The following is an 11,978-nucleotide window of genomic DNA, read 5'->3' as shown; positions in this document are numbered from 1 at the left end:
GGCGCCCGCCACCACGCCCGGCTAATTTTTTGTATTTTTTTTTTTAGTAGAGACGGGGTTTCACCGTGGTCTCGATCTCCTGACCTCGTGATCCACCCGCCTCGGCCTCCCAAAGTGCTGGGATTACAAGCGTGAGCCACCGCGCCTGGCCTGAAATATGTTTTTTAAAACTATATAGGTATATAACATACTCTTCGATAGGAAAAAACTGTTTTCACATTTATCTTACAGATTTAATGCAATCTATAGAGTCAAAGCATTTACTTTTCTCATTAATGGTCTGTCCCTAGAGGGAAATAATCTGCATCAAACAGCTCCATAGGTCTCCAGTCTTTCTAAATTTGATTCCAATGTTTTAAGTGTATTTGTTGTAGTTTATAAGGATACACTTTATAAAATTAATCACTATTTTCTCATTTACTATTTTTTAAACATAAGCAGTGAATTTTTATCAAATTTTTTTCTGCATCTAAGACCATATGATTTTCAAATGTTAATATGAAAAATTACATTAGTTTTATCCTGGTGATCCACTGAACTGAGCCATAATTGTTCACATATTAAAGCAATATATCAACAGAAAGGCTTACAACAATTTCAACGTGTTTTTTATTTGCTCACTTGACATTCCAAACAAAATGACATTTTACACTATTGCTTTTACTTAAGAAGTCTACTGCCTTATCCAAAGTAGACAAAAATCCCAGTTCCTTTAAGTGTCCAAGTGGTACTTCTTCCCCCAGAGAAAGCTACTTGAATACTTTAACAGAAACATAGAATCGTCCTATAATAGTAAGGTAATAGTTGGGTCTTACCTGCACTACATTTAAAACTTTTCTCATTAAAAACTGAATACAGAAAAAAAACCCAAACACCTCCAGTCATGATTCCTCTCAGATTTTTAACAATTCCACTAACCTTCATTAAAAATTGCTTTTGTAGACAGGTGTATAAATATGAAAATGGAAAGTAAGCCTCCCCACATCTGTTCACAGAGAAGTGGGGTAGTGCATTTATCTTGAGAAAACAGCTGCTGGTCCCCGTTATTTCAAGAAGGATAATAAACACTATGGCCCTCCAAGTCAAACCTCCTATCTTCTGCGCCATGATCATGTGTAACCTTTTCTGTTCTGGCTACGAGCATCTACTTTTCATGCTCACGTGATGCTTCTCCTTTGAGCAAATCTTTGATGAAGTTGTATTTCTCTGAATGTTCTCAAAGGGGAGAAAGAGTGCATGAGCAATTATAGTACTGGAACAAAAGTGAAGAGTACATATATTTTCACGTAGAAAAAATACATACAAATCCAAGTAGCTCCTAAAAATAGAAATCGGATGGGAATTTTTAAGAAAAAGATTGTTTTCTAAACTGTAAATGGTGCCAGTAAGACACTGATTTTTATATCTAGCTACATCACCATATTTATGTACAAAGAGAAGTTGGTATAGGTTCACTGATACCCTCAATTTCTCCCATTTCTTTAAAGATTGTCTTTCAGATCCTATTAAAACCATAACTGTTAATTTTTAGACTACTTCCTGTCACTGGCACACACTCTTCAACCTGGCACATACAAAAATTCATTTCAACATTTATTTACTTTTTTGATGCTAAAACTAACATAATTTTTTGGCTACTTCAATGCCACGATATTCTATCACTACTTTGGCATTACTAATTATTATAGAAATAGGTAAGATTCTAAATATGGATTTTAAGACTATGTAAAATTCCAACTACATATGTCAAAAGGGAAAGTAGGAAGGTAGACACAATTATATTTTTGTTTTCATGTATATCACTGTCATGAGTATGAAGGCTCATGTTGCATTCTAATTTACAATGACATTGGTGACATTTTGCTTGGCTTCTAGACTCAAACCCTAGAATTTATTAGTGGCTTGTAGATCAATTTGCTGTAAAACTATCTGAAATGGTTGCAGATTATTTTAAGCAAAAACAGAATGATACCTGTAACGTACAAATGGAGGTGGATTTAAAGAACATATTATTGAGCAAACTTTACAACGACATTTTCTTAACATCATCATAGTTTTTCTTCCTAGAAGGGAAAAAACTTACTTAAAATTTTCCCCTTCTATATTTAAAGCATTCTTAAGTATATTGACAAAGGTTTAAATCAGTTCAAGCTCTCAGCTGTTGGAAGATCAAAACACAAAGATAAGCATTTTCAGCACAAACATCAAAAGATGAACAGAATTGCTTTCCATGTAATAGTTAATACCTTAATACAATGAACTTGTCAGGATTTTGCGATATATTGTATAGCTGGACAATAAAGCATGAAAATATTTTTTAAAAATTAAGTGAAGATATTCCCAAAGTTGAGATGTCCCCTACAAGAAACCAATTTTTAAATTCCTGTAATACTGAAAAGCTAAATTGCCACTATTGTAATAAAGTGAACCAAATTTTTAAAATAATTTTATCTTATTGAGAAACTATTTTTAACGCATGCACTTTAAATGTATGTGCTATACAACACTGTGTCTTATTTTCCAATTGAATATGTCTTACCACTCTTCTAACAAGTTTGAAAGAGAGGTCTGTCAACAGACACGAGCAAATACTTATAAAGTCTCAGGTCTTGCTCTATCACATACTAGCCAGTCCTTAAACACTTGATATATACCCACATTAAAAGGTGTGCTAAATATCATCATGTTTTAGATGAAATTATGTCCTTAAAAGGTTGGTTTCTGTAGGATTTAAGGAGAACTTAAACTTTGCTGCTCTAAACTTTAGTTTTGCTATCAGTACAAATGTGTAAAACTCACCAAGAAGAAATCATTCCCATAAGAAACTCATCACTATATAATCGTTGACAGCACTTGCTGCCCTCCTGAGATTTTAGGAGACTAAAACTATATAAAATGCACAGTCATCAAGTCATCTTCAAGCTATTTTAGTATCCCACAAACAATTAACATAAAGTTCATACATGGTTATCTAAAAACACCATGGAGTCAAAGAGAAGCAAGAGTTAACAGTAAGTCAAATAAACCAACGATGTTTAACTGAGATTTTTTTAAAACTTAAGCTTTCTTAAGTTTCAAAGACAGTTTTATTTAAACAGAAACTGTCTTTTATAATCTTTTTGTCTTTTATATAATCAAGATTTTCTTGGCAAATACATCTCTTTTCATAAACATACATAGGTAGAGAGGTTTCATATGTAGGTAGAGCAGTTTCATAAGCATACATAGGTAGAGAAGAAAACACTAAGGTTCTTTTCTACAACTGATAAAAAGCAAATACTGAAGATGAGAAAATGCCTTTAAGCTTTCAAATAACCCTGTGGCATTTTAAAGTGTGTTACTTAAAAACAAAAAAGCTAGTCACCAATACTGTCATTCTCTCATCAGTTATGCTCAATAATCACAGAAACCCAAAAGGAGGCCCTAATTCTTTATTCTCTCTGCTGTATCTCTGCTCTATCTGCTACTAATGAAGCAACGTTATGACAAGTAATTAAGATGCAAACAAAGAAAACCATAAAGAAACACTCGCTGTTAATTAACCTAGAAATAAAAATCAGACAAAGAAAATTAAAAACAGCCATTTCCAAACTAAAAACCAAAAAAAATCTTAAAGAGCTTTGAAAAGGATACCAACTTGATCCTACAACACATAAAAATGAAAATTGATTTTACACATTTTAATCAACCAATTTAATACAAATACCTGATTTGTACTTTTACACCAACGGGCTAAGTCCCAAGTTCCAAACTGTAGTTCACATGACTCTACAGAGGGGATCTTTGGAAGGATAAGGTACCTTTGGAGAACAGTGTATAAACAATTGTAAACATACACTGATTGTCCACTAGCTTTCTTAAATAGAATTTCTGAAATATTTTTGTAGGAAATTATATATAAGAGTGTAATTGATCAGATAATTCCTATTACAACATATAAATTCTGTTGAATGTGCAAAATGTGGTAGAAATAGAAGATACAGTGGATGATTTATACTTTTAAAGTAAGTGCTACATTACAATCCAGTAAAAGTCCTTTAATCTTTTCATGAAACTTCTCTCTATACAAGTTGAAATACATAATGCTTTCTGGTTCTTCTTCAAACCAAAACTTGTCAAATTCATAGACAAGATAACCTGCAGTTAAAGAAAAACAAAACATTTAATCCTCAATGTTGAAATCCCATTCAAACCATCTCATCTTTACAGAGTATATACCATCCTTTAAATTCCATATTAGAATACAATAATCAAAAGTAATCTCAAAACTATTAGAAGCCTGAGGGACTTAATAAGACTTAATAAATCATTTAGTGTACATTTACTATTTGTCTCAAAAATCAACAACGTCCCTCAAGCTTAAAAGATGTAGTACTTTCAGCCAGGAGCAGTGACTCATACCTGAACTCTCAGCACTTTCAGAGGCTGAGGTGGGCAGATCGCTTGAGGCCAGGACTTAAGAGACCAGCCTGGGCAACATGGTGAAACCCCATCTCTGCAACAAATACAGAAATTAGCCAGGCATGGTGGCATGCGCCTGTTGTCCCAGCTACTTGGGAGGCTGAGGTAAAGGGATCACTTGAGCCCGGGAGGTCAGGGCTTCAGTGAGCCACGATTGCACTACTGCACTCCAGCTTGGTTGACAGAGTGAGAACCTACCTCAAAAAAAAAAAAAAAAAAAAAGATGTAGTATTTTCAAATGATACCTTGAGGAAAGTTTCCTGAGAAACTTCCGAAGCACAAAAATGCAAGTAATGAGAAAATGTTGGATAAGGCTAAAGTGTAGGAAAGTTATTTCCTACTCAATTTCTAAATCTAAGAGTTACTTCTACTTTTTTTTCAATGAACTATCAGCATCTCCTCTTTTTTAAAAAAATACATCCACTCTAAATCGGCTTAATATTTTTGGTTTTCAATATCCTCATTATGGTAGCCAAATTAATCCCCAAAATGTTAAATGTATTTCATGAAACCGAACTTGTTTATATATACACACACACACACACGTAAACTTAAATGTGAATTTAAAACCACTCAACATCAAAATATCTATCAAGAAGTACATAAACAATGTGTAGCATGTAATGGAATATTGTTCAGCAATAAAAATAAATGAGCTAATTTGTCAATTTTTAAAAAATAACAAAAAAGCTATTAATACACATAACAAATTATGCAGAAAGAAACCAGACCAAAATGAGTAAAAACTGCATGATTCCACTTAAATACAATTCTAGAAAATAAATGCAAACTCATCTATAGTGACAAAAAAATTGTGGTTCCTAGGATGGTAGGGGGAGGGGCATGAGGTACGGATTACCAAGGAGTACATAAAAACTTTCAGAGGTGGTGACTATATTCACCATTTGGATCATGGAGGTGGTTTCACAGGTGTATACATATGTTAAAACTTATCAAATCATACATGTTTAAATATGTGCAGTTTATCATGTAATATAATATGTGCAGTTTATCATATACCTTAATAAAGCTGTTAAAAAGTAAAGCAAAAAATAAAACCACCCCAGTCCTACTTTGTATGTAATCAAATGTATTTATTGAATTATTTTTTAAAATATTTCTACAGTGCTCACTAAATGCTCATATACTGTCAGAGCAGCCCTAGGATGCAAGTACTATGTTGTTATTCCCACTCTACCAAAGAGGAAACAGAGGTGCAGAGAAGTTAAATGATGTGCCCCAAATCACACAGTTTGTAAGTGGTCTCTGTTGCAAAAGCCAATGAGTTTACACAAAAGGGTGGCTAGACTATCATGATTGCCTACTATGTAAAAAAATGGAAATCCCATTTTAATAATATTGATCATAAAGCAAACATTAATGGTTAAAATCATTATATTCCCACACTGAAATATCATTTCATAAGAAGACCAGTTTAAGAAAGATTTTTGGATTATTCTCAATATATGATAAAACAGATTTTTGTCAACCACGATATATGGGTAAAATCAAGAAATGAAGCCTCTGGAGAAATACCATCTGCTATCTCTATCCCCCATACACTGTTAGGGATGTACAATAAATACATTTAGAGATTAATGTTCTGCCTAGTATGATAGGGCAGGTAGCTATCCAAATTTTATGGCCATACCATTTGTTTCAGTATATCTGGTTATTTTGTTTTAGATAAAGGACCATTCTTATGTCCTTTAAATTGCTTTTTCATTACTGTCAGTAATGTGGCCCATTCAAATGACTACATGGGCCTGGAACAAACTGCTCAAGTTAAAGCACTAGGAACTTCTTGCTTCATAACATAAATCAGTGTTAGAGAAAGATTAACTTGAAGAATGGAAACTATAATAGCTAAAGTGATTTAATGTGACATCAGGAAACCACAGGAAAAAATACTGAAATTCTAGGAAACTGGCAGGGCCATCCTTGGCATGACTCCCAAAGTTTTGCAAAAAGTGATGGAAAAGAGCTGTTTTCCATGATGCACATATTTTGTCCTTTTGAGTCCAGATGTTTGGAACACTTAGACTCTGTAGAAATTACCGTATGAAATGTCTAAACCTGAAATTCCCTGCATGTATTTACTGCAGAGGTTAAGGATAAGAAAATCATAGGAAGGGGGATTAACTGTAAACTTGTATCTCATTGGGGTGATGAAAATGTTCTAAAAGTGGATTATGATGATGGCTACCCAATTTAGCTCATTAAAATCCATTTAAGTGTATATTTAAGATGGGTAAATTCTATGATATATAAATTATACCTCAATAAAGTTGTTATTGAGACATAACTTTCTTGTTATACAAACTTGAGGTGTTACTATTTTTTTTTTTGGAAACACCAAACCAGAAGTCCAGCTAAAATTTTGGCCCTACAAAACTAGAATGGAGACATCCTAGACCGGAATATACAAAAGACAGAGGTCCCAAAATCCTGAGCCCTCCTGCTGGACTAGTGGTCAGTAACTTCCCAGAATCATGGCAGATACCTGCTCACGGTTTGGATGTGCAAGATGACAATGGAGCCAAAAAGCTAAACTACCAACGTTTCCAGCCCTTCCTACACAGGACGCATTAAAACAAAGGCAGAGATCAAAGGAAAAGGGGGAAATGAAGGCAGATCGTAGGGAAACAAAAAATGTGGAAACTAATCTCTGAACTGTTCTTCCTTCTGGAGAGAAATTATGACCTTGGAACTAATTTGTGCAAACTAATTGATCCTACTCCTCTACCAAAAAAGTATGCACATTCAAAAGACAAGGTTTCAAGTTATTATTCTAGTTAGAATAGGTTCCTCTTAAGAAGAAAAGCAGGACCTTATTTAAGATGTGAAATTTCCAATAGTAATGGGTATGAAAATCAAGTTTTTGGGAAACTTCTGCTTAAAAGGTACATAGGTATATGTATATGTGCATTTTAATGTCTCAAAATAATTGAAAACCATAAGCTTCACTGTTTCCAGGATGATCTACAGCTCTTATAGACTGAGCTGACAGGAGGCAACTGAAAGGGTTCTACAATGACTTTTCTACCTCAGATATTACACTTTAATGTCCTTCCTATAGAGGAGCCAGCCGAGATGGTGTGAGGGTGCTGGAGAGCAACAGTTCCCACAGATCCTCAAGTTCCCTGGTCTTTAGGGGAAAAATACTGCACAGAGGTCATTCTGCACTGCTTTCTAACCTACCACCCTCCTGTATATACTGAGATACGGGAAACTGCTTAATTGTTTGGGGAGTTTTTAAATTGTTTTTTTTTTAATTTTATGAAGATTTATTTTTTAAGTTCTAAGGAACTTTAGTTTTCTTATTTGTAGCTAATTCTCTTCTTAAAATTTATTTTTTTACATTAATTAGTCTATTTTTATTTTTATATATATTTTTATTATACTTTAAGTTCTAGGGTACATGTGCACAACGTGCAGGTTCATTACATATGTATACACGTGCCATGTTGGTGTGCTGCACCCATTAACTCGTCATTTACATTAGGTATATCTCCTAATGCTATCCCTCTCCACTCCCTCCACTCCACAACAGGCCCCAGTGTGTGATGTTCCCCTTCCTATGTCCAAGTGTTCTCATTGTTCAAGTCCCACCTATGAGTGAGAACATGCGGTGTTTGGTTTTCTGTCCTTGCAATAGTTTGCTGAGAATGATGGTTTCCAGCTTCATCCATGTCCCTACAAAGGACATGAACTCATCCGTTTTATGGCTGCATAGTATTCCATGGTGTATATGTGCCACATTTTCTTAATCCAGTCTATCATTGTTGGACATTTGGGTTGGTTCCAAGTCTCTGCTATTGTAAGTAGTGCCACAATAAACATATGTGTGCATGTGTCTTTATAGCAGCATGATTTATATTCCTTTGGGTATATACCCAGTAATGGGATGGCTGGGTCAAATGGTATTTCTAGTTCTAGATCCCTGAGGAATCACCACACTGTATTCCACAATGGCTGAACTAGTTTACAGTCCCACCAACAGTGTACAAGCGTTCCTATTTCTCCACATCCTCTCCAGCACCTGTTGTTTCCTGACTTTTTAATGATCGCCATTCTAACTGGTGTGACATGATATCTCACTTATGTTATTTATGTTCAATGGGTAGCTAATGAACAAGGGATATATTTCATTTAAAAAAAAAAAACAGAGGCAAGTTAGCAAAGTCCCAGCAACAACACTTTGGAATGGTAAAGGAAAGCATCTCACACCTGCTAGAAATCTTCAGTACACTTGGGTAGGATCATCAATGCTGTCCTTAGGAACCTGAAACCTGTTCCCTCCATTTAAAGACATGCTGCATTGGCTCCTACTTTGTGTAAGCATCCCCATATGATTCTTTATCCTTATCCATTAAGGGAGAAAAAGGATCTAGACATACAGTGCTGGGGTTAAAGTAGAGGTTGGACTGAAGATATACATTTTGGCATTTAATGCACATTTGGTATTTCAAGCAAGAGACCAGATGGTATCACTTAGGAAAAGTATGAGGGCTAAAGAGAGGAGTGGGTACAGGGCTGGGCCCTGAGGTGCTCCTAATCTAGTAAGGCAGTGGATGTCTACAGGAATTCCTGTGGGGCAACAGAAAAGCCAGGAGAATGTGGCATCAAAAAAGTCATGATAATGTTTCCAGAAGAAACATGCGGTCATTTATGCCTAGTGCCACTAAAAGGATCAAATAACATGAAGAAAAAACATGGCGATTGTATTCGGCAGCAAAAAAAGTTGGTGTCTAAGAAAAATCAGTGTGAGCAGAGTCATGGAGAGAGAAACTAAATTGGAATTAGACAAAAACTGGAGATGAAGAAATGAAAAAGCAATTATTGAAAAAGTTTCACGAACAAAGAAAGCAGAGAAATGAAGCAGTATCTGGATCTGCACTAGGGGGAAGTTTTGATTCTGAAGATGACAGCTCCTCACTGAATGCAGTGACTTTGTCTTCTTCTCTGCTATATCCCCAGGGCCTAGAACAACACCTAACACACAGTAAATGAATAAACTCCCCAGAGAAGAGCATGTCTGAACTGAGATTTGGAAGATGAGAGGGCATCATCTGGAAAGAACAGAGGGAGCTGGAATAGTGTTCAGGCCAAGTGAATGTCACTTGCAAAGGCACAGAGTCAAGAGAGAGCATAATATATTTGAGCAACTAAAAAGAAGACTGGGATGCCTCCACTACAGAGTTTGTGGGGGTGAGAGGGGGGCTTGTATATGGCAAAAGATGAGCCTGAAGAGGTTACCAAGGTTCCGATTATGCAGGGCCTTATAATGGGAATCCTTTGAAGAATTTTTGGCAGTGGAGTAAAATGATCAGATTTTCATTTTAAATAACTATACTTTCAATGTGGAGAAGAAATAGAAAAGTGTGGCCGGGCGCGGTGGCTCACGCCTGTAATCCCAGCACTTTGGGAGGCTGAGGCGGGTGGATCATGAGGTCAGGAGATTGAGACCATCCTGGCTAACACGGTGAAACCCCATCTCTAAAAAAATACAAAAAATTAGCCGGGCGCGGTGGCGGGCGCCTGTAGTCCCAGCTACTCGGGAGGCTGAGGCAGGAAAATGGCGTGAACCTGGGAGGCGGAGCTTGCAGTGAGCTGAGATAGCGCCACTGCATTCAGGCCTGGGCAAAAGAGCGAGATTCTGTCTCCAAAAAAAAAGAAAGAAATAGAAAAGTGTTACCATAAACAGACCACTAAAGGCTATTACAGTAACCTAGTAACAAAGGCCTGATATTGTACAGTTACAATGGGGATAGAAAGAAACAGACACACGCAAGAGAAAGTTAAGATGCAGACAAAACTGGAATTAGGGTGTAGGTAAAGGCAGGGAAGATTCTGTGAAAAGGAGACATGGATGATATTTTCAACAATGGAGATGAAGAAATTATGATTTGGCAACCTATTATCTAAGTAGTTTCTTATATGCTACCAACATGCAAATGACATTCTAAAGACACAAAAAGATCAAGAAAAGTAGTGTGAAGAAAAACTAGATTTGAGTTCTTTGCTTCTGAACAATCGCTTCAGAAGATGGATTCATTGAATTAAACCTTCAGTATTCAAATATTATCACTAAAAGTGAATGGAACAGAGAAAGTAAAGACAGCTTTAGGAACAGTTACTCAGTACCTCTAACCTACCACAAGAAAATTTGGCCTTGAAATTCAAGGCAGGGGGAGGCGAAAAGTTCCTCTAAATTAAATTTCCTTCCAAAAGTAATAAAATAATCTGGAAATGGTCTGTCCTTAACAGCATTCATTAACCAGCATCCAAGAGGGAAAATACATTTTGTAGTTCGCTGGAAAATGAATGCCTAAAGAAAAATTACGTGAATCTTAGATGTGTCTACATGTGAAATACTGCCTTTTATAATCAGCAAATATAAAAACTGAAGTATAGAATACACTTGGGGACTCATCTTCCACTATTTTCTTATTTTTCAAAGACCCTAAGTAATAAAATGATAAACATAAGTTATATACTTCACAGAGGCAACAGATTAAAATATATATTATACATTCCTAGTGGTTTAAGAATTATCTTAGATCTAGTTTTAACTCATTTTAATACTCACAATAAAACTGATGAAAGTGTTCCATTGTTGGTATACCAGGAACAAAGTTATAGAGATGAAACTTCAAAGCTTCACTCTTCAGTAAGCTATAAGCCATCTCTGTAAGATTGATTCCAACTATTGCATAAGAATACCTATGTCAGAAACATTACCAGTTATACCAGCTAGCCAAATAACTCATAAAATAAATTAAAATTATGTTAGGAATTAGTAGAAAGTGACTTCAGGTTTAACACAGTATTGATTTTATGATAATCTCTACATGGTAAGAAAAATATACTAGAAAGAATTTAACATGTTTGCTTTTTAAAGCCTGTATATTTTTCTGGATATAATCTAAGAAATAAAAATAAAGCTCTATTCACATGATATCTAAGACTAAAATTCTTAAATAAAAAAGGGGTCAGGGGACTATAGACACCAAATCTCATTGATTTCTAAAATACACTGGATAATCTGGATAATCTGATGTTTTTTTTTCCATTATCAGGGTACTTATTTTTATGACCTAACATTGTTACTATGCTTTTTCAAAGATTAGGTACCATCAGAATATTTTTAAAAATAACGGTAAGGCTAATAAAACCACCTCAGTTTGAATTTCACTTTACAATTTTCAAAGCTATTTCCCATTTTCCTATTACTTTTCCAAACTATTTCTTCTTCCTATCTTCAAATCTATTTCTCAAAAACATTTTATAAGGGCCCTTATCTCCATTGTATAAATAAACTATATCTTATGATAAAAATATACTGAAATACATACAAAATTGGTGTACAATCACATTTTTCCTTAAAAATAATGTATCATGTAATATCCTTTATAAAGTTCTTATTAAAATACTTCATTTTAAGAAATACCTTGATATACCTTCAAATTCATTAAATCATCTAATCATTATAAATGCAAGAGATTACAGCCTCT

General features: G+C 34.9%; 1 protein-coding gene across 3 annotated transcripts in view; it reads right to left on the bottom strand.

The window, feature by feature from the left end:
• Nucleotides 1-591: 591 nt before the first annotated feature.
• The window catches only part of ELMOD2 (ELMO domain containing 2), a 30,701-nt gene continuing 19,314 nt past the window's right edge, over nucleotides 592-11,978 (bottom strand). For all 3 annotated transcript variants that reach the window (XM_003258141.3, XM_012507948.2, XM_030816181.1), the window contains exons 8-9: nucleotides 11,054-11,187; nucleotides 592-4,137 (exon numbers count right to left, since the gene is read on the bottom strand). In XM_003258141.3, the coding sequence (XP_003258189.1) occupies nucleotides 3,992-4,137; nucleotides 11,054-11,187 (280 nt within the window). In that variant the 3' untranslated portion in view covers nucleotides 592-3,991. The remainder of the gene's footprint in view (nucleotides 4,138-11,053; nucleotides 11,188-11,978) is intronic.

Source organism: Nomascus leucogenys, chromosome 7b, assembly GCF_006542625.1.
Source record: "Nomascus leucogenys isolate Asia chromosome 7b, Asia_NLE_v1, whole genome shotgun sequence".
NCBI classification, from domain to species: domain Eukaryota; kingdom Metazoa; phylum Chordata; class Mammalia; order Primates; family Hylobatidae; genus Nomascus; species Nomascus leucogenys.
The sequence above is the reverse complement of the archived record's forward strand: the minus strand, read 5'-3'. Positions and strand labels throughout refer to the sequence as shown.